Here is a 27,887-nt window from a genome sequence, read left to right on the forward strand (position 1 = left end):
GACAAAATTTAACAAAACCGGAAGTGATCTGGATATTCGTCTGAGGCCAAGGTTTCGCGTCACAACCAGGTTAAAAGATTGTTACATGGTCCTGAACCACTTTAGATTTATTCAAATTAGCAACTTCAATGGTAAGAAAATGGCAACAAATTGGTGCTCATGACAGTCCAATATCATCTCAAACAGTCTGAATCATCCTTAAAGAGGTACACTTATGTGCGAGACGCCCAAAGAGGGTCTAGGTGCTGACCAAAAGACATCTGTGTAATGCCCTGGCCTGCCAAATCCCCAATCTGAATCCAATTAAACACATTTTGGACTTTTTAAAGGAATGTTAAAGCCCTCCCCATCCACACAATTTCAGCGGTTTAGAAAGATCCATGCAGTAGGTGTGGCAGCAGATAGGTCAACCTCCTATTCAAGGGTATATTGAATCCATGGGAAAAAGGATGTCTTGCAATAATTAGAGCGAGTGGTGGTCCTACTCCTTAGAGATTATTTTTTGTGAATTGTCATTTTGAGGGTACATCATTTCCTTGACACTTTGCTTTAAAGTCTGACGAGATACTGACATGAAATTTATGCAACATCAAACTGAAATATGCATCATTAACCATGAATAAAAGAAGTTACTTATTGTGTGCATTTGTTCTTTATATCTTAAAAAATGTATGGTGAACACTTAGAAGTTTGGTTCAGTGTATTTATATTAGTGATGGGAAATCGGAATTTTTTTCATAATCGATTATCGGAATAATCGGATGCACTATAATCGATTAATAATCGATTGATTTCAAGTATTAAATTTGTTCATTTTTGAATGAAAAATAAATTGGTAAAAAATTCTGGAGTTATTTCTATGATACATTTTTGATATATTTTGTATCATTGGATTCATTTGTTAGATTTAGGATTTAAATAAATTCAAAGAGGAATGAATCAAGATCAAAGTTATAATTTGCTTTTAACTAATATTTTCATTAATCGATTATCAAAATTATAATCGATTATCTATAATTGGGGGCCATTTCGATTAGATAATCGATTTAATCGGTACATCACTAATATAAATATATATATATATATATATATAGAGAGAGAGAGAGAGAGAGAGAGAGAGAGAGAGAGAGAGAGAGAGAGATTCACATTTATAAGGATACCCACTTCCGCCCCAACCCGGGGTTGAACTCTCGACTTACGGAATCTGTCTCCTAGCAGTCCAGGAACAGCGTGCTAGACCGCTCGGCCATCTAGGCAAGTCAAAAAACTTGCCGATGGAATTCTCGCGGCGCTGTCCTACACTACACGGTCATTTAGAATGGAAGAGAGATACAGTTATTTGGACATTAGTTTATTAGAAGATCGTTACCGATACACATTGTAATGAATTAATTTTATTTATACAGCTCATTTTACAACAATTCTTAAACTAACATTACTGCCCTAAGTGAAGAAATATTAATATAGAAAGCACAAAGAAATTCACTTTTATAAGGATACCCACTTCCGCCCCAACCCAGGGTTGAACTCTCGAGGGTTAGTATATATTATGTATATTATATATTGTGTTAGTATATATAAACTAACATAACTGCCCTAAGTGAAGAAATCTTCATGAACAAAATTTTGTATATCAGTGTAGTTTACTGGTGAAAAAAGTTTTATTTAAATCAGACAAACGAGAAGAAGGAATAGCATATATAGAAAGCACAAAGAAATTCACTTTTATAAGGATACTCAATTCCGCCCCAGCCCGGGGTTGAACTCTCGACCTATGGAATCGGTCTCCTAGCAGTACAGGAACAGCGCGCTAGACCGCTCGGCTATCTAGGTAAGTCAAAAAAAACTTGCTTTCGATGCCGATGGAATTCTCGCGGCGCTGCTGTACATTACACGGTCATCCTAGTATCCTAAGGAACTGATGTTAAGTTTTGGGTGAAGAAGATTTGAGACACCCGGTTCTTATCTATCAGTTGGAACCTAGAGGAGAAACACGGTGCAAGTAGTACCCTACTCAGTCCCTAGATAAAAAAAAAAGTACTCTGTGATTTACCCTCAGAAAGTGCAGTTGATCTTATTCCAATCAATGACTCAGACAGAGTAAAAGGAAAACTTAAAAATGTTCTTCTCAAGAACAACTAGGCAATTATTAGTCATATTTATACAGAACAACATTAGGTATTGCCGAATCAAGTTTTTTCAAATCATTGGGGACACAACAGAGGGTCATAGTTTAACATAAGAGGAATCATCTTGAAAAATGCTGCTGCTCAAGAACAGCAAAGTCATGATTAGTTATATTATTTTAGAAGCATCCTCCGGTAGTGTAGATTCAAATTTGTTCAAATTTAGAGTGGGTAGGGTGGGGTCACAATGGGCGATCAGAGTTTTACATAGAAAAAAAATCTTTAAAATTCTGCTGCTCAAGAACAGCAAAGCCATGATTAGTAATATTGATATGGAAGCATCCTGAGCTAGTGTAAATTTAAGTCCCCCCGTAAATTTTTTCAATGCTGAACTGATTTCTGCTTTTACCTAGCCAATGTGCTCAGGTCAGCGATGTGGCCCATGGGCCTCTTGTTAGATAATGTAGTAAACTTGTATTCCACTTTATGTTAAAATCGGATAATTGTAGAAGGAGTAGCATTTAGAAAAATTGTTTACAGACAGACAGGCAAACAAAGAGACGGATGGATGATGGACATCTTACTATGGCGTAAGCTCTTCTGGTAGCCGACCATGCAGTACAGCTAAAGATATCCAAAAGTTTACACATACAAATTATTTGCCCCTTTTCCCATTCGTGAGGGGAGAAGAAAATATAATTTTGAAAGCTCTAAAAACTAACGAAAAACTTTTTTTTTGAAATTTGAGAAAAGTGAGTTCATCTCGTTCATTTTCAATAGGGTACTAGTCATATTTCTCCAGAAAAAAAATGTTTAAGATAATGAGGTATTAGTGAACAAAAATCACTGTTGTTTAGTCACACTGGGGAATTCCTTGCAAATAATGGTTTCAATGGCCTCCTTAAGTTTTCGTTTCATTTCAGCAATACTGTAGACCAAACGATGGCGAAGAATTCTATAGCAAATTTCTTCAATCATTGTTGATCTAAATTTACATTTTGTGCATTTTTTTTATTTGACTTGAAAAACAAATGTTTTTGCTGGAATAGAATCAAAATTACGAGAGAAATGAAAGTCACATGCCTTCAAAGACAAGAATTAAGCCCTAAATGTATTATCTTTGACACGCCGGATTTGATTTTTTAAAGAAGAAATAACCCCCATGTGTTGAAATAAGGATGGGGACAGAATAATATCTTTTGTTTGCCCTTTGATGACACGTAAATCATTTATAAGGAGATCACATGGTTTTTCGTCAAATAAAATACGTAAAAATTTGGCCACTTTCAATAAATCAGAATTTTTAAACAGAAGCCCAATAAAACCAAGTTTTGACACACGCAAGAATAGCCATTTGCTTGGATTTCTGTTTATAAAATCTTCAAGCTTTCTTGTGTAATTACTAGTAACCATGACGTCATCCTCTAATTGTAGGTAATATTTCGACATAGGTTGTGAGTACGTCATCAAATAAGAGTAGTCTAAATTCTGCTTGCTTCGCCAGGCAACTCTTTCCGGGCTGTCATTGAACCGACGCTCCAGCAACCGGAAATTAGGGTAGAAGATATGAGGCGGATGTACAATTTGTATAAAACCGGAATCTACATGCTCTCTGAATCTTTTGTAGACTTCCTTGGCTCGATGTACCACCCAGGTATGATTACTATCAGTCAAAAACACCACAATAATTACTCGTCTGCGATCATTTTGTGATGTTTTTGATACCAGGGATAGAAGTGTATGCTCTAGATAAGTCATATTCTGTCTTTTGACGGAGGGAATTCCTATCGTAAGGTAACCTGTAATAATTAAAAAAAACTTAGTGTGACAGTGCACAAATCTAAACACTACAGAAAGTAAGATGCACTATGTAACCGAGTGTCTAATTAATAACTTAAGAAACGGCAAATTGTTCACACAGAAAGCTGTTAATAAAAATATCCAAACGCTACATGATAGATATATATGAGGCGCCGTTTTGGTATTTACTGCCAAAAATTGATATCACCTATTCAAATAGGTGATATCACCTATACAAATAGGTGATATCACCTATTCGAATAAGTGATATCACTCATTCAAATTGAATTGGTGATATCACCTATTCGAATAGGTGATATCACTTATTCGAATAGGTGATATCACTTATTCGAATAGGTGATATCACCTATTGAAAATGAATAGGTGATATCACCTGTTCGAATAGGTGATATCACCTATTCAGAAGCTGAATAGGTGATATCACCTATTCAAATAGGTGATATCACCAATTGAATAGGTGATATCACCTACTCGAATAGGTGATATCACTTTTTGGCAGTAAATACCAAAACGACGCCTCATAGATATATCATTCCAGCATTGAAATCTAAAGAAAAAACTTCAAATTGAAAACATCTGCCAAAAATAAAAGGTGAAGGACTTCTGTAGTGTGGATCACATGAGGACAGTACGTAATTATTTTGGAATCGACCTAATTAGAAAGCTAAAACCTGTGGAATGTATAGTATGTCCAATACACTCAATGTGAAAGTCTTAAACACTTGTAAGCTTTTTTCTAGATCCAGACAAATACACTAGTCTTTCCCAGGTGTAGGGATAATGTATTATCTACTGGCCAATTTGCACCAAGTTTTTTGAAATAAAATTTGGATTTTTATGAGAAAATAAGATTGCACTATCATCAGCGTATAAAATAAGTTTGCAATCAGGATCCCCATGATAAAACTGTTTGAAAGATTGAAATTATTTTAAAAAATGTGTTTGTGAAACATCGATGCCCCGTATGGCAGCTCATGGCAAATGTGTAAGTTTTTCAAATGCAAGTCAAACTCCAAGGTCAATATCAGAGATAAAAAATATTGGTACATAAAGAAAGGTCTTGTACAAGGAAAACACATGTAAAATACGAGAGTCGTAGCACCAAATATTCAAAAGTTATGGCCAAGGTTAAAATTTTCAAAAGTGGGTCAAACTCCAAACCGGAGGGGACTATAGGTTTCCTCTGAGTCTGTCCGTCCGTCTGTCCCTCTGTCTGTCTGTCCCACTTGGTTTTCCGCACTTTTTTCCTAAACGCTTGCAGATATTGAGCTGATTTTTGCTATGTGAGTGTATCTTGATGAGTTACAGGTCAAGTTTGCATTTCGTTCCGCTTCACTGATTTTTGACGAAATTACGACCTCTTCAATTTTAAAGGGTTTTCCGCAATTTTCTTCTAAACGCTTGCAGATATTGAGCTGATTTTTGGTATGTGACTTAACCTTGATGAGTTTTTGATCAAGTTTGCATTTCGTTTCGCTTCATAAATTTTTGACGAAATTATGGCATTTTCAATTTTTACGGGAACCAGATTACACTTGCCGGTAGGGGACTAGTATTGCTAATGCAATACTCTCAGAATGCTTGTTTTATTAGTCCCCTACCGGTGAAACCGGAGGGGACTATACGTTTCCTCTGAGTCTGTCTGTCTGTCCGGCTGTCCTTCTGTCTGTCTGTCAGTCTGTCCCACTTGGTTTTCCGCACATTTTTCCTAAATGCTTGCAGATATTGAGCTGATTTTTGGTATGTGAATGTATCTTGGTGAGTTACAGATCAAGTTTGCATTTCGTTCCGCTTTAATGGTTTTTGAAGGAATTACGGCCTTTTCAATTTTTAAGGGTTTTGAACAATTTTCTTCTAAATGCTTTCAGATATTGAGCTGATTTTTGGTATGTGACTTTACCTTGATTAGTTATAGATCAAGTTTGCATTTCGTCCCTCTTCATTGATTTTTGACGGAATTATGGCATTTTCAATTCTTAACGGGAACCAGATTACACTTGCCGGTAGGGGACTAGTATTGCTAATGCAATACTCTCAGAATGCTTGTTTTTTTTTAATTAACAAAAGTAAACGATCAAATTGTCTTTGGTAGGGTTAGTTGAGGTTCATTTTAAACGTGCCTAATTTTCAGGTTACATTCTAATTTTTATTAAAAAGAGTAGATTACAAATGAAATAAAATAATCAATCAACACCACAGAATAGTAATTATAAAAAAAGGTCACGATCATATTTCGAATTTCCTCCATAGTCTTTGTTCGTAAATGGTCCAGAAAAATAAAGGCTTTTCTTATGGTAAACTTCCTCAAAAAAAATCCTTTTCCCCCAAAAAATCTCTAACTGATAATTATTTATTTATTTATTTTTTACTTACAATAAAAATATATTACTGATATAATAGTCACTTGTTTACAGATTTTTTTTTTAATTTTTAACATTTATAATATTTCATTATGCATTTTCCCCCTTGAAATATCAAATATTGAGATGACAAATTTCATTAAAAAAAAATTAAATCAAAAAGTGTGTGTATAATTTTGACGCGGATTACCAAAGGCAGACTTCATGTTTAATGCAATGTGTATATGAATGCGTTTAGAGCCCTCCGGTTAAATAACATCTGTAGTAACAAGCATTCTGAGAGTATTGCATTTATTTATCAATACTAGTCCCCTACCGGCAAGTACAATCTGGTTCCCGTTAAAAATTGAAAATGCCATAATTCCGTCAAAAATCAATGAAGTGGAACATAATGTAAACTTGATCCATAACTCATCAAGGTAAAGTCACATACCAAAAATCAGCTCAAAATCTGCAAGCGTTCAGAAAAAAATTGCGGAAAACCCTGAAAAATTGAAAAGGTCATAATTCCGTCAAAAAATCATTGAAGCGGAACGAAATGCAAACTTGATCTTTAACTCATCAAGATACACTCACATACTGAAAATCAGCTCAATATCTGCAAGCGTTTAGAAAAAAAGTGCAGAAAAACCAAGTGGGACAGACTGACAGACAGACAGCTAAACAGACAGACAGACGGACGGACAGACTCAGAGGAAACCTATAGTCCCCTCCGGTTTCACCGGTATGGGACTAATAAGACCACTTCCTCTCATCAGGTAACCGTTTGGTAAAAAAAAGAGTAGGCGTTGAATTTTTTTAGTCATTTCCTTCTTATTAGTCCCCTACCGGTGAAACCGGAGGGGACTATAGGTTTCCTCTGAGTCTGTCCGTCCGTCTGTCCGTCCGTCTGTCTGTCTGTCTGTCTGTCCGTCTGTCTGTCTGTCTGTCTGTCCCTCTGTCTGTCTGTCAGTCTGTCCCACTTGGTTTTCCGCACTTTTCTCCTAAACGCTTGCAGATATTGAGCTGATTTTTGGTATGTGAGTGTATCTTGATGAGTTACAGACCAAGTTTGCATTTCGTTCCGCTTCATTGATTTTTGACGGAATTACGGCCTTTTCAATTTTTAGGGGTTTTCCGCAATTTTCTTCTAAACGCTTTCAGATATTGAGCTGATTTTTGGTATGTGGCTTAACCTTGATTAGTTATAGATCAAGTTTGCATTTCGTCCCGCTTCATTAATTTTTGACGGAATTATGGCATTTTCAATTCTTAACAGGAACCAGATTACACTTGCCGGTAGGGGACTAGTATTGCTAATGCAATACTCTCAGAATGCTTGTTTACCTTAGAAAATATCGTTTATTTGAAGAGGTTTAAAATCTCATTACCCAAAAATACTATATGGCGAGTTTGGTTGAAATTGGACCAATGATTCTGCATGGAGAAGAAAAGTAACACAAGGTCTTTAGACAGACAGGTGAGTAAATTCAAATGTGTCTTCAGCTCAGGTGAGCTTCATAGCATCTTTTTATAAAATTCAAAATTATGATAACAATGTAAAATGTGTGGTGAATACCAACCAATTTTGTCCGGAAATTTCCCGAAAAGTAGCGCTTCTCTTCTATTTATTTTGGTGTACGCTTCCTGCCAATACGCACGTGATTTTGTGATAGTCTGGTGTGATGTTGACTTATTCAACTGAAACTGTATATGATTAACATCGTTAAGATTTCTTAAAACAATGGAATTCGTTTGTTACAGAAAAATGGTACAATTGCTATAAAACTGATTGACGAATGTTAAGATAACGAACAGAGATCATGCTCAAAAGTGTACTCTAGCTGTACCAATTATTAACAGAGCCAACATGAACCTCTGAAAACAGGTGGAATCAGGTGCCGCGGAGGAGTAAGCATCCTCTGTCGACCAGTCACACCCGCCTTGTGCTCCTTGTCATGATCTGTTAAACGGAAAATCCCTAAACATTTCAGTGTGAAAATTATGGCCAACAATTGCTATAGAAGTTGTCAGCCAACCTGTATTTACAAACAAGGTCATTGTATCGACTGAAGAATTTGCAAAATGTTGACGTGAATCGAACTTGTTGATATCCTTGCATAATCAACTTATTTGTCAACAGCCTACCTCATTTAAGAAATTGGTCGTACGTAGAACATGCTCTTACGTATCAACCGGGAGACATAAATTCCTACGTGTTTTTTCCCGTTTCACGATTCCTTTTATTTACACGATTTTGAGACTGATTACCGTTCGTTGTTTTCAACTTTTTCATTGTTAAGTTTTTCATCATCATGCGCGTTGTTTATTATGTAGGCACGAAATTTAAATTCTGATTTTTTACATATTAAAAAAGAAACCTTAAGCAGTGATGTGCAGCTAAGAAAGAACATCAGAATGATCTTATCTGTTTTAAAAATTACCTTATTTCTATGTAGCTAGCCAAGAACATTCTGTTTAATCTTCTAATCAATTCATATTGATCGACTATGGATCGACTAGAAAATGCAAATTTTCTAATGTAGTAACAGTACCAGACAAACTAAAATTTTGAAATTTGTGTCCCCTAGGTTTAGATTATTTGGTGGGGCTAAGTTGGTTATATATATAAAATGCATAATAGCCAATAAAAAGTTTCTTTCTTATTCATGAAAACTATTTGCATGCTTATAATGAGTACTCTAATATTTTTTTTAAAGTAATGACCTCTTGTTCCAAGGTACAGACCCTAGAGTGGATCTTAGGTGGTCATATATTGAGAATACATAACATCTTTGGAGATCTTCTTCTCTACTCATGGATATCTAGTAGGTAAACCATTTGTATGATTACATAATGAACTCTTAGCGATCTACCAAAATTGTGCAATGCATGGCCTCTAGATTCAGAATTCAGACTATGATGGTGTTTATTAACTCATATTTTCTATGCTTCACTATGCGGTCCGACATCCTGTCTTTTCAGACACTTACTTTGTGTTCCAATAGATGTTGAATTAGACATGCTTTACTGTGATACATCTTAAAATCTTCTTTTTCATGTTTACATGATACAATGAGTACATAATACTTTACCAACGCTGAAAAATCCAATGCAACGTTCAAATTTCTTTTACATTAACTTTCTGTTGTTTTTCTTGATTCAAGTGCAGTCCAAGTCGAGTAAGCCATTGTCCTTTTTTTTTACTAGTAGAATTTAGGTGCATACACACACTAGATAAAATTTCTAACGCACCGCCATAAAAAATTAATATTTACTTATTTATGCTGTATTTGATGTTTAAATATGATAATTTAGTAAAATACATTTAAGACATTAAATGCCCCAAATGATAAGTGAATACAGTATCTACTGAAGCGTAACCTTATCCAAGAAATACATGAAAATTTTGCTAGCTCTTTTTGGAGGAATAAATTCTCTTTCTTCTCTGTATTTGTGTTCTTTATGTTTAAGTTTCATAAAAACTTAGAAAAAAACACTGCATGCTCTGTTTTGCTATAGAAAAGTGTGGCAGGGCAGTCAATATGGTGTCTTTTGGGTGTTCCTGTGGAGAGTTTAGTAAGATTAAAACAGTTTTGTTTCTTCTACTTACAAAATACTGCAAATTCAAAACAAATTTAAAGATGTTTCGAGAGATGGTCACAACATTCAGTAGATACCACACGACGACTACCGTAGTGCACGATTGTATTGCAAATTTTGGCGATCGGAAGTGTGGTTGGAGCGGGTAAGGATTCCAAAGCAATGGACGTCTACTAGACGATAGAATTGACACATCGTTCTGTATCATTTGAGAGACATGGATGCCACTGCTATTGCAACCTCACTGACCACCACCATTAACCACCAACTTTATATCAAACGATGCGAAATCAGCCTCGAGAAATTGGTTTGCGGACAAGAATGCAATTTGAGAGTCTTGATTTGACTCCAAAATATCAAATTCAGCTGAGGGCCAAAATGGCACATTATATTTACTTGTGTCGTTAAGAGAAAAGTTCTACATATAAATGAGAATATTGAAAGGTGCGTTAGCAATGGTGTCTAAAGTGTATTATTTATTGATTTATACTCACGTTCGGTCTTGCTCTTTTTAGGGTTTTGCTGATCCATTTTTTTCCCATGGTTCCTGCAATTATGCTGATAAGATTTAGTGAAGGGGCTTTTGAGTAAAACGTATTGTAGACTTCAAATATCGAAATAACCTGAAAACCGTTGGAATGGACTAGCCTAAGGGTATATAAGGCAAAGCTTTGGGAAAGCCAGGCATTCAGAAGGTAGCAAGAAGTAGAAGTTGGGTGATGAATCGGCAATAAAGAAGTTAAGGTATTCCATCCTAATAGCAAATGAATGCATAACAGATGTGTAGGTGCTGAATACTCAGTAAATTTAGACATAATTCCCATTTATTGCTATTAGCATGTTAGGGTGGGATGTGTCCAATTTATGACCTTGAATTTTGGTAAAAGTTATCTCCCTCTGTTTTTAATTAATAAAAAAATCAATTTTAAGAAACTTATCTGGTTAAAAAATCGTTTTCAATTGTCATTCTATTCCGTGCAGTAGGTACAATGTATCCGCATTATTCTGATCAAGTGCCACACTTCATATCTAGTAACACTCCATTTTATTCTGTTAAATAGCTAAATGATTAAGTATGATTAAATATGACACCAAAAATGAAACCAGAGTTAATAACTTAAATTTTTTTTAGTTATTATCAACATAATTTTGTCCTATGTTGTTCTACTTTACCGTGCTTTATCCCGCTCGGATACTTTAGATTTTGAGGAAGAAATTATAACAAACCCAACTGTTTTAATGAATTCATACATACCCAGTATCCCTCTGGAATCAATTAGCGTGGTTATCAACATGTATACAATGACAAAGCAGCAGACAGCAAAATACTTCTTCTTCAGCGAAAATAACATGTTCCTCGAAGAAAGTAAAAGAATAGACAAGTATAGCTAGATAACCAAACTTGAAAAGTTGTATAAAATATTCGTAGTGGAATGTAGGCTGATGAATAAAAAGATATAAATACACGTGTATTAATGCATTAGTTGAATAAATTGGATGATGATTGTATGATAAAAGTTGTCAACCAAGATTTTTTGTGATATTGTGGATATTATAAAATCAATATGAAATGAAATTAAAAAAACAAAGCTTCCTAGGTCACCTTGCTCACATTCATTGCAGTGCTTTACCGATGAATGAATTTGAAATCAATCATTGCGTTCAATTTGTATTAAACGAGCTAGTAAATTCATTTTAAATTGTCACCCTGGGTATGTTCCACAGGCACTTGTTTCTGTGATAAATTTTATAATTATTATACTATGGGTTAAAAAATTTATTACAGAAACAAATGCCTGTAGTATGTTCTCACTATTTTTTTTTGTTTGTTTTGGTTTTTTGGTGTATTTTTAACTCAATATAATAATATTTTAACAAATAGACGATGATACAGTGTACCAGTGTACATGTAGTTTAAATGTAGTTTAAATAAGCTACAAAAATATATTCTAAGCTTTCAATCTTTATTTAGATTTTGCGTTTTATTTGAGGGCGTTTTAGAAAAATAAAATGAAAATAATGAAGATCTTGTTCTTAAATAAAAAAACTTTTTTTTGTTTTTGATGAAATAATCTATTAAACGTCAACCTTGTTATTATTTTTTTTTCTCATTATGGACCAATTATATATCTCATGTAAAACCAAATAAAGATATCCCACCTATACAATACATTTCTGATAGCGGAGATGAAAATATAGCTTTCTCAGATGAAGATAAGATTGATGTGTTAAATAAGTATTTTTCTTCTATATCTAATGTGGGAGACTCACAAAACCAATTACCTGAACTGTATTACTTATGCAATGATACACTGAGTGATATATTAATTACTGAGCAAGAAATCATTGATATAATATCAATACTTCCTCTTAATAAAGCAATAGGTCCTGATGCAATAAGCCACAAAATGTTAAAATCTACTATGTATTCTGTTTCTAAACCGCTATGTTTGTTGTTTAATAAGTCGCTGGCAGAAAATGCATTCCCAGATAAATGGAAACTCGCTCATGTATTACCATTGTTTAAAAAAGATGATCCTTCTGTAGCAACTAATTATAGACCGGTATCATTGTTGAGTTGCGTTAGCAAAATTATGGAAAGAATTATATTTAAACATGTGTACAATTACTTTCATCAAAATAACTTATTTTACAAATTTCAAGCAGGTTTTTTGCCAGATCACTCAACTGTTTACCAATTACTTGAAACTTATCACAGCATTGTTAAGAATATCGATGAAGGAAAATTTTGTTGCATGGTATTTTGCGATCTGTCCAAAGCGTTCGACAGAGTTTGGCATAAAGGTTTACTTTTTAAATTAAAGACATACGGTTTATGTGGTAACATTCTTACCTGGCTTGAGAGTTACTTATGTAATAGAAGGCAGAAAGTTATGTATAAAGATATTTTTTCGTCTAGTAGAAACATTAATGCTGGTGTACCACAAGGATCAGTTCTTGGTCCTTTACTTTTTTTGATTTATGTGAATGATGTGTCAGAAAACATGATTTCATTATGTAGATTGTTTGCAGATGACAACTCGTTGCAATGTTCCTCATATAATGTTGCAACTATTGAATATATCTTGAACCATGATTTAGAAATTCTTGATAGGTGGTCTTCCAAATGGCTTATGAAATTCAACCCATCCAAAACAAAAGCATTATTCTTTACATTAAGATCTAATTACTATCTTCCTAAACTACAATTTCAACGATGTAAATTAGAATACATAACCTCTCATAAACATCTAGGACTACTATTGAGCCAAAATCTCAATTGGTCTGAACATATAGACAATATAGTTAAACAGGCTTACCAAAGATTAGGCCTCCTAAAAAAGCTAAAATACAACATTGGTAGAAACACACTAGCTAAAATGTACACAACTTTTATTAGACCACTACTTGAATATTGTTCTGTAGTTTGGGATGGATGCTCTCAACAAGATGTTGAAAAATTAGAAAAGGTGCACCTTTATGCTGCGAGAATAATTACAGGGTTACCCATTATAGCCTCAAGAGATGCATTATATTTAGAAACAGGATGGGAACCTCTCGCAGAGAGGCGTAAAGTAGGAAAACTAAATACCATGTTTAAAGTACATCACAGTTTGGTACCTGATTATTTAAAAAGTATTTTTCCCTCAGTAAGGAGTGTTGAATCAAATTACAACACACGTAATCGAGATGACTACACTATTCCTAGATGCAGACTCGAAATATTTAAGAAATCCTTTGTTCCTGATACAGTAAACCAATGGAATAGTTTAAGTATTACCACAAGAAACAGCTCAACTTTTAGTAGTTTCAAAAACAAAATACATAAAAAACCAGCAGACCCCCCTCCTTATTTCTGTTATGGTAACAGACGACTTAGTATCATACATACTAAACTACTTAAATTATAATCTTTATAAAAGAAACATTATTGAGAGTCCTAATTGTTCATGTGGTACACCAGAAGACCCATATCATTTCTTCTTTGTATGTAACAAATATCAACATGCTAGAGAGGAACTATTTAGAAACCTACTGTGTCTTATTAAACCAAACACTAAATTGAATATTTTTGATTGTCACCTACTTCTGTGGGGAGATGAGTCACAAAATGTTGAAATCAATAAATATATTTTTCAATCTGTACAAAAATTTATAAGAGATTCTGGAAGATTCAATTAATTATTACAGCCTTACACTAAAACTCTAGTTAGTTATATATTTATCATGTAATGAATGTATGTTTAAAACAAATATGTTTGTATATATCAATATTTTTTTTTCTCTATATATAGACCTTGACAGTTGTATCCATTTATGGTGAGAACCTCGTAAGTTGTTAGAACTTGTGTTCAAACCATTTGTATATTATTTATACAATAAAATATGTTCAAACCAATTATATATCTAATACTGCGCCAAACATATAAATTTACTCTTAGTAAATCATAAATCAGAAGAAAAATTTGGGTAAAAAGGTGATTGTTTTAAATTTAAATTTGAAAAGAAATATTAACAGCTCGTCTTAATATAATTATTAATTTAAAGGAGGTCTACACGGTAATGTAGCCTCTCGAAAAGAAGAATATGCTCAGGAATGAGATGAATATTGTTCTTCGAATTTAAGTAGATGATCGGAATGACCAAATACAAGTTCTTAAAGGTTCTTAGACACAGATTTGAACTTACTATTTTCTAAAATTTTCTGTATAATATCACGACTTGTATATTCCAATAGCATTTCACACGAACATATAATTAAAACTTATTTTATCTGGAAATTATTGGAACTACGAATTCCGGGACGCGTTTGATTAACACATCTTTGCACTTACACAAATTTTAACTTTATCCTTAATATTTTAGAAAAGAAGCGGTTTTGTTATGTATTAATGAAAAATATTACATCTATAATCCAGAAAATTCAGAGTAGAAATGTTCGAAAGCAAAACCAACTCACCAGTATTGTCAGTCCGTGTTCTGTGAGGTGTACAGAGATTAACAAATTGAACACACCCGTGAAAAGTAAACTATTTTTGTAAACAGGGCACGAGCTCTGTCATTGTTAATGTTTACGATTCACCGAATGTGTTCAATGTTAAACTCTGCACACACCACTGAGCACAGACTTACAATACTGTGAGTGGGTTTTGCTTTCGAACATTTCTACTATGAATATTCTGGGTTATAGTTTTAATATTTTTCATTAATACACAACAAAATTTTTCTTTTCTTAAGTATTAAGAATAAAATTAAAATAAAAGCGCAAGAATGTGTCAATCCAACGCGTCCAGAAATTTAAAGTTTTAATAACTTCGAGATGAAATAAGATTTTTATTATATTTTAGTATGGAAATGCTATAGCAACATATAAGTCATGAAATTATACAGAAAATTTGAGAAAATATTAACTTCAAATCTGTGTCCAAGCACCGTTAAGTGTATTAATTATTATACAAGCACACTCTTCCATATGTCATTTTCTTATCAACGCACAACAATGAATTGCTGTTTCCAATAAATAATGTACGAGTTGAGCTAATTTTGTTATTTAAACATAGGGGCTTTCATTCAAAGTGCAGATAGGATTAAAAATAAAAATCGAAACAGCTTTATTTGGGTACATGGTTATGACTAAAATGTGTATTTGATTTCAAAAGAGCACAGAGAAAATGGTTCATTCATGAAATAAAACATATTAAATATAAATACACACCGTTCTCGGTAGTTCAGTCGGTAGAGCGCTCGACCCGTGATCGGGAGGTCGTGAGTTCGAATCTCGGCCGCGACTGACCTAAGTCGATAAAAAATGCGCTCGGTACTTTGAAGTGAAAGTTGCGGGTCCTTTGGATAAGACCTTAAAAACCGAGGCCCCGTGTCATGACAGGCGTTGGCGCGATAAAGATCCCTCACTGCTCAATGGCCCTGAGTGCCGAGTAAAGGTAAAAAATTGAAGCCCTTCACCGGTATATGGTGCTGTCTCTATATGAGTGAAATATTCTCGAATGGGACGTAAAACAACATACAATCAATAAATATAAATACATGTATATAAATGAGTGACTATGATTGAAAAGCGGTGACTCAGAAGTTGATTGAATAGGTCTCAAGACCATAAAATAAGATCAATTTAAGTCAAACTCTCAAATAATTATAACTTATATAAAATGATTGTGATTTTATCATGTGTTGGTATTTGTGAATGGTACAAATTTGCAACTCTTTTAACATGTATTGTTTGTTAATTAAATTCAAGATAATCAAAATTTAGAAAAATCTCAGTTTTGAGAGAGGTGAGGATAACAAACAGTGATCGATCTGAAAAAAATCTGCAAACAATACAAATCTTTAAACAGGGCATAAAATACTGATTCCTAGAAATTCGAGAGGATCAGGTGCCGAGGAGTAAGCATCCCCTGACGATCAGTCACATCCACCGTGTGCCCTACGTACTGATCAGATGACGATCAGTCACATCCACCGTGTGCCCTACGTACTGATCAGATGACGATCAGTCACATCCACCGTGTGCCCTACGTACTGATCAGATGACGATCAGTCACATCCACTGTGTGCCCTACGTACTGATTAGATGACGATCAGTCACATCCACCGTGTGCCCTACGTACTGATCAGATGACGATCAGTCACATCCACTGTGTGCCCTACGTACTGATCAGATGACGATCAGTCACATCCACCGTGTGCCCTACGTACTGATCAGATGACGATCAGTCACATCCACTGTGTGCCCTACGTACTGATCAGATGACGATCAGTCACATCCACCGTGTGCCCTACGTACTGATCAGATAGACGGAATATCCCGTAGTCAAATTTAGTACAAAAACTAAGGACTAATAATTTTGACTTCCTTTTGTTCTCATTTTATGGTTCTGGGGCAAGGAGGAGGGAAAAAACAAAAACAAAATAAAGGGAAAAAAAAAGAATAAAAAAAATAAATAATAATAATAATAAAAATAAATAAATAAATAAATAAGTAAATAAAATAAATAAATAAAGTTTTTTGAACTTGCAAATCTGGAGCACAAATACCTTAAATTTACTTACAATATTCACTTGAACGAGACTGTGTTCTTGGACACAAAAGTGCACAAAGGACAGAGATTTAAACAGACTGGAGTCTTAGACGTTGAAACGTTCATCAAACCCACGAAACGTTTATGTACCTGCATCGCAGCAGTGCACACCCCAAATGCTACCTTCAGATTTATCAAGGGTGAAATTATTCGGCATAAGAGGAACACCTCTGACCCACACAAAACAAAACAATTAATTTCACAGTTCAAGAAACGACTTTTATCAAGGGGGTACTCGGACTCTGAAATTGACAGCATTGTTTCAGAGACGGAAACAATCAACAGACAAGATCTGCTAAAAAATAGCAAGACCAAATCTAATAGACCACCCTCTGTGCTTGTTACCAATTACAACCCTGCTGTCAAAAAACTTGGGAAAATATTACGCAAACATTGGGAAATTATCCAAAAAGATAAACAGTGTTCTGCAATATTCCCGACACCTCCTATCATTGGATACAAGCGACATAGAAACCTAAACGAGCTTTTAAACTCGAACAGACAACATATTAATTAACAAATCAGACAATATGTGATGGCGAGAATCATGCTGAGCAGATATCAGCAAACAGGCGGCTGTCAATAACCCAACACACACTCTAAACAAACAGCCAATGCGATCTCTCTCATGCCACGCGCATTAACTCCTCCAGCGGGACGACGTGTTGGGTCGCCCCGCCCGATCCCAACGAATTTCAACTGCAGTTCTATCTAAGAGCTCTAAGTACAACTTGTACAACTAAATAAAACGAGCTTATAGCTGCAAGCTCGCAACATAGAGAATATTAATTCTCTTTGACAAAATATATTGTCTTACTCATTGACATATATCCGAAACCATACAGTTTCGGATTCACAAGGCTTTAACTATAAGCTCGCAACATAGAGAATATTAATTCTCTTTGACAAAATACATTGTCTCACTCATTGACTTATGTCCGAAAGCATACAGCTTCGAATTCACAAGGCTTTATTAGTGGAACAGAAAACAGAAACAATGTCCACTACAACTACCGCCAACAAATAATTCTCAATTCTGATAACATATTTAATTAGTATCAGAGATTGCATGCAACACCATGCCCAGATATCTATACAGCTAGTATATTAGAACTGAATTTGGGTTGGACCTCTGACGAGTGGCAGACCCTGGAACATTCCCAAAATGTGCCCGAAACACCGATCCAGGTGTCAGGTCCTCTTCCGGTGCCGGGTGGCAACCATTATTTACACAAAAAATATATTAAAAAGTAATAAATAAATAAAACCGAAATAAATAGCTAAAACTGTTTTGTCATTTCTGAATTAATATAGCTAAGAGATATTGGCGATAAATGAATCTCACCTTGCAAGTTCTCCTCTCACAACCTTTTGAAATCTACCTTGAATTGTTCGAAAGTAGATGAAGCTGTCACCATAACCACGGCGTCTTAGACGCGCACTGTTTGATCTCTCCTTATGATTAAAATACCATTAATATTCAGTTTTGACAGCACCGTTGGTGAAGTGAAAATAATAAAAATTAAAGCATTTAATGAACTGGTGAGTTATTTGTAAAATAAACATTAGAAATGAGAGTAATTTGCTCAGCTTTACACAAAAGAGACTGGTGCAATTGGAATGTAAATATGCATATTAGCATGCATTGTAAACATGTTGCATGTTGACCTAGTTCGTATCGTGCTTTTGAAGTGAACATTCAGGAAGAATCCTTTAATAACATACATCCTCCTAGGGTTTCTAATTTTTCTATCTATATGGACGTCCTGATATAATCAGATAATGTTAGATATACATCCAGTTTCTACTTATTCATAATCTGCATTGAACATAAGGAACGGGATAGATGCAAGCTGTCATTTTTTTTAAACAACAAAATGGATATTGCTCTAATTATTCAATAATAAGTGTCCATTTAATGAAAATATTATCACACCGAGCCAACAATACAAACTCAAGCAAAATACAGGGAATTGTATTCCCCCACTTTCGGAGTTTTGTTGGTCTGGGGTGCAATGCTTTATGGCATATGCTGTACTGCACGTATTATCTGTCCATTATACATTTTGAAGTAATACGAGGGCTGTTCAATAAATAATGTCCTCGGTGCTCGGAAAGAAACAAAAAGGCTTTTCAATGATTTTGTCTTAATGATTTCCCTTAAATAGGCTCCTTTAATTGAAACACATGTCTGTAACATTTTTATCCAATTCCTAATTGTTTTTAGAACACATTTTTGAGTATGCCCTTCATATACTGGAATATGACAGAATCTATGATTTCCTGGACTTGTTTCTTCTTTCTGAGAGGTGTTTTTTTCAAGTTTGGAAAATGAAACAAGTCGAAGGGTGAAAGGTCTGGCGAATATTGTTGGTGTGATAAAACATTAACTTTTTGTTTATCCCAAAAACTTTACTCTTCAGAACGTGTGGGTTTGGACGCTGTCATGAAGAAAATTAATATAGTAGATTCCTGATTATGGTTCCTTCTTCTCATAAACCTTTCGATTTTTTTGCAAATATTTTGCTTTCTAGACTCGTCCAGAAATTAAACGACCTCCCCAAATAAGAATCTGCACAACAAGACCATTACTATTGAAGAAAATGACATATAAAACTTTCTTTGTGTTCTTGCAATTTTTTGCTTTTATCAGACCTTTGCTGTTTTGGTCATGGGCATCTTGTTGTAAATTTTCCTTTGGGGTTCAAAACAATGGATTCAGGTTTCATTAGCCGTTAGAATTTCAGACAAACATGGATAGCTACAATTTCTGATTTTTAAAAATAATTGTTTGGATATTGTAACACGCTGTCGTTTTCACTCATTTGTCAAAACATGGGTGACCATTGAGTACAAAGCTTTTTTACTGTCAAATGTTTCTAAAACAGTGTGAACTACCCCCAAAATTATGTCTACCAAATTTGCTATGCGTCTTAAAGTCAATTTAAACATCATCTATGATAATTTGTTGAATTTTAGCAATATTACATTGGTTTTGTAAGTCTTTGTCGCCAAGGAAGGTACCCATTTTGTATGCCCATTTTATCATTTTTGATCATCGAAATCCACCTGCTCAAGTGTCTATAAAACAAACATTGGTTGCTGTAAACATCACATATTTCAGTTAATATTTCTTCTGCATTCTTAACAAGTTTTACAGCAGCTTTACATGAAGCGTATAACTTCACTCTTGTTAACTTATTCTTCACCATTCATTTTTAATGCAGTGTCTCGAATAGCCCTTGTTTTCCAGCTTCTTACAATGAAACTATATGATGAAACGTGATCACATCAACAGTTATCAATTTATTAAAGATTCAATCCTGAGAAGAAAGCCAAGGTTAATGTAAAATATTTTCTATGTTGTACATTATAGAGTTCAGGACATAATTTATTGAACAGCCCTCGTATGTTCTTGTGCAATTCTGTTCTTGGCTACGGCCAAGATAGAAAAATACATCAAACTTGAAGATCAGGGTATGAGTACTTAAATCATATCTTTTCACACACACACACACACACACACAAACACACACACACACACACACACATATATATATATATATATATATATATATATAGATATAGATATAGATATAGATATAATTTATACAAATATAGCCCTTTTATCCATACATACCTCGACTTCACAGAAAAGCATATCGACTGAGCAAGAAGTGCGAAGTCGATATGCTTTTCTGTGAAGTCGAAATACCTATGGATTGACCGAATCAATGGGCTACATTTGTTATATTATATTATTTTCTTTGGAAAAGAAAGAGACAAACAAATCATTATGTAGGAATTTGTAAGTTTTAGAGCACCTGTCCATGCCGACAAATTATTCAAATTGTCGGCTAGGACAGTTGTGGTGCAACCACTATTGAAATAACGACCACTATTGAAATAATTATTTCAATAGTGGTTGAGAGTGCATTTCAAAACCAAACACATGATGTAACCACTATTGAAATAACGTTCACTATTGAAATAATTATTTCAATTGTGGTTGAAGGTGCATTTCAAAACCAAACACAGGCTGCAACCACTATTGAAATAACGTTCACTATTGAAATAATTAAGGTTTAAATAGGGATTGAAAAAATTTCAACAGTGATTGAAATAATAATGTCAACGGTGATTGAAACAATTATTGTTATAGTTGCTGACAAAGATTTCAATACCAAAACCACACTGCAAGCCTTATTGAAATAACCCCACAATCAAAGAAAAAAAATAAGGATGATTTGTTTATCACGTTTTCCAACATAATAAATTAATTTATTGAGTTTAAATTATGATGTGTAAATTAATGTTTTCCATTGTTTTCTAGAAATTACGATTAATACACGAACATCTTTGATTTAACTGTCGTACCTAAAATTCATACAAAGTATGCAAATTTTATAATCAATCTTCCGCAGAATCTGGCCGACTCAGCGAAAAACAACAGACAATCAATCAATATATGCAAGTTTTAAGTAATTTTGTTATTTTTAAGGTTCATGTTTGCCATTGATTTGGAAAGGAAAGGATCATAAATACAGATAGCGGTAGAAATTCGAATATCTACATGAAAAGGAAAACTGATATATATATATATATATATATATATATATATATATATATATATATATATATATATATATATATATATATATATATATATATATATATATATATGTACAAACTTTCGATGAAGATAGGGTTAATTGTAATTAAAAAAGAATAAAGAATGGAACTAAATTCTTGCTCATGTTCATGGGCTTACCTACACTACAAATATGGACAGTAAGTCCAACGTCTACACGTCAAGACGTTAAAAACAGAACTTCAATGGAAGTTAGTATAAGCATCATTTCAATAGTGGTTGTTATTTCAATAGTGGTCACACGTATGAAACCGCTGTTAAATAATGTTCGCTATTGAAATAATTATTTCATACGTGATCTTTATTTCAATAATGGTTGCAATAATACTACCACTATTGAAATAATATATACTATTGAAATAATTTCTTCAATAGCGGACATTATTTCAATAGTGTTGGAATAATGCACCCACCATTGAAATAACGACCACCACTCGAATATTTTTCAATAGTGGATATTATTCAAAAGTGGCTTTATACGTGTAACCACTATTGAATAATGATATAACGCTTATACTTAAGTTTTCCCGAATGGTTGATTTTAATTTATTGACGAGTAGAAACGTTGGATTTACTATCTATCCATATTTGTAGTGTAGGCAAGTCCATGAATATAAGCGAGAATTTACTTCTATTCTTTATCTTTTCGATTTAAAATAACCAATTTTCATCAGAAAGTTTGTACACATAGATATCGCACAGATTTTTTTGTAGATATTCTAATTTCTACAACTATCTGTATTTATAATCTTTTTTTTGCCCAATTAATAGCAAAAATGAACCTTATATAACAAAATTACTTAAAATGACTAGATCAGTTAAATCACAGATAGTATTTCTAGACAGAAGTTAAAACATAAAATTACATATCATATTTTAAACTAAAAAAAATTGATTTAATATGCTAGAAAAGATAATGAAGTGGGGTTATTTCAATAAGGCTTGCAATGTGGTTTTGGTGTTGAAATCAATGTCAGCAACTATTAAAACTAGATGCTGTCATGAGACAGTAATTCCCGCACTAAGGTGTTTGCCTCTAAATGCACACTCCTTCATACTGGGCTTACTAAGGAAAAAGTCAAAATAATTCTATAATTTACACAGTACACGTATTCGTCAAATCGAGCATAAAATGCTCAGGTGACCATGTGACCTATGAGCCTCTTATATGTATTTCTTTACTTAATTCGTTACCAGTCTGAAATAACAGAATTTAATTAATGTTGTTAATTAGGTTTTGATAAAAGGGGGGATATAAATTTTTGGCCCATAATTGGAACTTTTTAAATTTATTTTCTTAACAACAAATATTATTATTTTAGTTCAAAGCGGTTTTGATGAATTTATCAAAATGTGCAAAATTTTTTTTTAGTATTTGATTAGGCAAAAACCTCCTTGAAAAGCCACACCCAATCAATTTTGTCACCCCCCCCCCCCCAACACACACACACACACAATTTGCCTGTTTTTTGGAAATAGGCCTAGATGGCAAAGTTATGTAAAACATTGTTTGTTATGATAATTTAAAATTTGTTCTTGTACTGTACAGGTATGTGAACACCTTTTTGAAAATTTCTACATCACATTGGGCTTGCGTCACCCTACTAGTACTAGTGTTACCATTATCATTTTTAGATTGCACATGGTGCAGTGTGGTGTACACATCATTACATGTATATCAGTAGAAATTAATTCATTTTGTGTTTTAATTGGATTATATTTCATGAAGTTGATAGGACCTATGACAGTCGGTAAGTACAAGTTTAAGTATAGATTGGGGTAAAATGAACCGAAATGCAAATGGTTAGGTTAAAGTTTAAAAAGGATCAAAGATCATCGGATGCCACAATAGACGAATCTCACATTCTGAAGAGTTATCTCCCGTTGTCGACATTACAATCAGTTACAGGCACAGATCCAGGAATTTTTTCCGGGGTTGGGGGGTCCACACCTCAGTCGAAAAAATTTCCAGCCCAGAATTTCCTGAGTAGCAAAAAAAAAAAAAAAACAAAAAAAAAAAAAAAAACAAACAAACAAACAAACAAACAAAATAAATACAGTGATGGTGGGGTCCATGTTTTTAAAGGGAGGGGGGGGGGTGTCCAAAGTCATTTTTTATTTGCTTCTGTAAATCAGTATATAGTCCTATTTAGATAACTCTGCAAATTCCAGGGGGGGGGGGGGGTCCAATCTCCCTAGCCGCTCCCTGTCCATGAAATGACAAATGATCATATGACTCCAAAATAGTAGAAAATAAATTCCAGGGGGGTCCAATCTCACTAGCCGCTCCCTGTCCCTGAAATGACAAATGATCATGTGACTCCAAAATCGTAGAAAACTTTTCCATTTGACTATACATAATTTTGTTTCTTTTTTATTATGTTATGTACATCTAATGGTTTAAGGTTATGAACCCCTGGAGGTCATCCCCATTCTCTTAATGAACTGAAAATGTTCACAATATGACTACATCAAATTAAATAAAAGTGCATCAATGATAAGATTGCTTGACATTTCATTCATGAATTTGGGTCAACCCATGTACCCTCCTAGAGTTAGGAATGAAAATTATTCAAAGAGATGGACCATTAAACTATTTGTATATATTCACATTTTTTTTTATGTCAAAACAAAGTATTAGTTTGCATACATGAACAAACAGGGGTCTGGGAAGGGGAAGGGGCAAGGGGAAGGAGTTATCTCTTTACGTCTTAATTGTTGAAAACTCCTAAAATGAAGTTACATATAATGTAACCTCAAATCCGACTTGTACGTCTTCATTATTTTTAAGTGGTGGTGTCTCCATATGAGTGAAAAACAACAAACAAACGACTTAGAAAACACAATATACATGTACATGTTTATTAGTCAACAGATATACTTCTGGTCATATCTCTAGTTCTCCCTTGAATCAGAAATGATGATATAGATATTTGAAGAATGATTAAGGGTTGAAAAGGTTGTGCATCTTAAAATTGACTAAGCTCTGTGGTTGAATTAGCTATACCAGTTAAGCTTATTTTGCTACTCAAAGCACCTTGATCAACTATTTTTAATCATACTGTTTTCTGAAATGTGCAGTTTTTTTCAACATGGATACAAGTCATACATTTTCAGCTTCTGAAAACAATGCACGAAAAGATGATTAGGCTACTGTGTAAAATATAAGAGAAGTTCTGGGAACCAGCGGCTTTTTGCATTAAATAAACGTCATTTTTCGACCCCAATTTGACCCCTAGGGTGAAAATGAAAATTCCGAAACCTTACTGCACATCTAAATGACACCACCAACCATCTCCCAAAAGATGATTAGGCTACTGTGTAAAATGTAAGAGGAGTTCAGGAAACCAGGGGACTTTTGCATAAAAACGTCATTTTTCGACCCCCATTTGACCCCCAGGGTGAAAATGAAAATTCCGAAACCTTACTGCACATCTACATGACACCACCAACCATCTCCTAAAAGACGATTAGGTTACTGTGTAAAATGTAAGAGGAATTCTGGGAACCAGGGGCTTTTTGCATTTAAAAAACGTCATTTTCGACCCCTATTTGACCCCCAGGGTGAAAATGAAAATTCCGAAACCCTTCTGCACATCTACATGACACCACCAATCATCTCCCAAAAGATGATTAGGCTACTGTGTAAAATGTAAGAGGAGTTTGAGAAAGAAGAGTGTGACAGACGGACGGACGGAGATGAGTAACAACAATATACCCGAACTTTCTTTAGAAAGTGCGGGTATAATAATTATTTCAATCACTATTGAAATCTTTATTTCAAAAGTGAATATTATTTTTAAATAATGGTTGCAACCTGGATTAGGTTTTGAAATGCATTCACAACCTCTATTGATATCATTGTTTCAATAGAGAAAGTTATTTCAATAGCGGTTGTAACCTGTATACGGTTTTGAGATGCACTTTCAACCACTATTGAAATAATTATTTCAATAGTGAACGTTATTTCAATAGTGGTTACAACCTGTGTTTGGTTTTGAAATGCACTCTCAACCACTATTAAAATTATTATTTTAATAGTGATCGTTATTTCAATAGTGGTCCAAAAATAAGAAATCAATGGTAAAATATATGCAACTGAAACAGTAAAATACGCTTATTGCGAACACCTTTATAACGAATTGACGCTTACAGCGAAGTGATTTTCATTCCCCGTGGCTTTAAAATATACTGTATAATTAACGGATATAAAGAATATTGTTCATAACGAAGCGAAATCGTCCGTCCTGGCACTTCGTTATAAGCGTGTTTTGTGTGTTAATGTACATATAAAGTAATACTGCAAGGAGACAAATTCTGTAGGTCGAGAGTTCAACCCCGCCTTAAAGTGGAAGTGAGTATCTTTATAAAGTGAATTTCTCTGTACTTTCTATACAAATATTTCTTCAATTAGGGCAGTCATGTTAGTTTCAGAGTTATTGTAAATTAAATGTTCTTTAAAAATAAAATTATTTTTATTGTAATGAAAACTAAAACTAATGTCCAAATAACTGTATCTCACTTCCATTTTCAATGACTGCGTAGTATAGGGCGGCGCCGCGAAAATTGGATCGGCATCGAAAGCAAGATTTTGCCGAGAGGTCTAGCGCGCTGTTCCTCTACTTCTGGGAGACAGATTCCGAAAGTCGAGAGTTCAACCCCGGGTGGGGGCGGAAGTGAGTATCCTTATAAAGTGAATTTCTCTGTGTTTTCTATATATACAGATTTTTCTTGCAAATAGTAAAACTGATTAACATGGTATGAATTGACAATCTCTACCCAGAGTTATCGTCCCCGCTTCGCTCCACTGTTGTAGCGTAGCGTAATACGCCCTCTGGTGAGAGATTGATGAATTGATAGAGGACGAGATTATTACACTCTTATAGTCTAAAAGTTTTCTTAAAAAATTATCAAATTGAATTATCACTCTTTTGTTGCATTAAACCTGTTTTAAATTCTATTTCAAGCCAATTTTATTTCTTTTAACGGTTGTCTAACCATGCAAATGTACTCTTTCAATTTTATGTAACAGCTAGAGTATTTGCGAAGTTGAAGTGCATTTTAATAAACTAAATTATCTAATTTTTGATGAAAATCAAGGGTTTTTAAATTTTCAATATTAACATCACCACATTACTTTCTTTAAGAAGAAAAAAAAATCAAAATTAGGGATGTCAATTTTGTCAATAATTCATATTAGAATATTCAATGAAAGTATTCGAATATATTCGAATATTCGATAAAATAAATAAAATCTGGTTTATTTTAAATCTTTCGTGAAAGGTTTAGCGTAGGTATTCTTATATTGGAAATAAAATTGTGTGAAGACTTTTGTAGGTGTACAATAAGGAATTCCATTTGATATTTGTCAATGTTTCAAAAAAAATAATTGATTTAAATATAGAAAAGTATAATTTTAACAAATGATACATGTGTATTTATAGTAGCTCCAACTGAGGAACCAGTCGTCTTACCAAAGGCAAAATAATCGTATACTGTTCAGATTCCAATACGTGTAATTATTTACAATTATCAGCCTAATCAGAGATATGATTATAATCTTTGATACAATGTTTTAAAAATATAAACAAACATTTCCATAAACATTTTCCTAGGTAATTAACTAATTTCCCGATAATGAATATAAAATTCAGGATTATGTACAACCCGAGATAATCAAGTAATTTACACATTTATTCTGAAATTGAGCCCTTTATAATATTAATTACAGACTAATTCTATAGGACATTCAATTGAATGATCAGTTAAATTTGTTTTGATATGTATACTCTTCAAGTCTTTTAGACATTCTAAGAAGGTTTTCATTTTGTTGTCCTCGATTCTAGATCCGATCGTATTTAACTAATAAATATATATATATTATTATAACAGTAACTTGATCCGAAGAGTCGTATCACGTCGAGTTGACAGGCGCGGATCATCAGATCAAACGAGATGCGAAGCGTCGAGTTTGATCTGATGATCCGCGCCTGTCAACGAGACGTGATACGGCTCTTCGGATCAAGTTACTGTTGTAATGATAAATTTATTATATACCTATTTACAACCAGCAAAATATAATAAAAGGAAACTTTTTAGATCAATTACATAACTTTTATACATTAAACAAACCATTTTGTCAAGGAACTTTTTGATGCGTGAGAATAAAAACGTCATTTTTCTGTGTACTACGTCATCAGTTTCAGAGAGGGGTGATATGGATTCAGAAAACCACAGTGTGGTGATC

At 33.8% G+C, this 27,887-nt stretch overlaps 2 protein-coding genes across 2 annotated transcripts in view; both read right to left on the reverse strand.

The window, feature by feature from the left end:
* The window catches only part of LOC133191131 (RNA cytidine acetyltransferase-like), a 298,447-nt gene extending 274,327 nt beyond the window's left edge, over window positions 1–24,120 (reverse strand). Inside the window, exon 1 of the mRNA XM_061326846.1 lies at window positions 24,108–24,120. The gene's annotated coding sequence lies outside the window, so the exon portion shown is untranslated. The remainder of the gene's footprint in view (window positions 1–24,107) is intronic.
* LOC133179070 (alpha-1,6-mannosyl-glycoprotein 4-beta-N-acetylglucosaminyltransferase-like) lies at window positions 3,217–10,560 on the reverse strand. The gene is made up of 2 exons (XM_061313787.1): window positions 10,384–10,560; window positions 3,217–3,925 (listed from the first exon to the last, which is right to left on the reverse strand). Exons 1-2 carry the CDS (start codon window positions 10,418–10,420, stop codon window positions 3,225–3,227), a joined length of 738 nt encoding a protein of 245 aa, XP_061169771.1. The 5' UTR covers window positions 10,421–10,560; the 3' UTR covers window positions 3,217–3,224.
* Window positions 24,121–27,887: the final 3,767 nt, after the last annotated feature.

The sequence above is a fragment of the Saccostrea echinata genome, unplaced genomic scaffold (assembly GCF_033153115.1).
Source record: "Saccostrea echinata isolate AGI-Se365-2 ecotype Australia unplaced genomic scaffold, CSIRO_AGI_Sech_v1 ptg000001l, whole genome shotgun sequence".
NCBI lineage: Eukaryota > Metazoa > Mollusca > Bivalvia > Ostreida > Ostreidae > Saccostrea > Saccostrea echinata.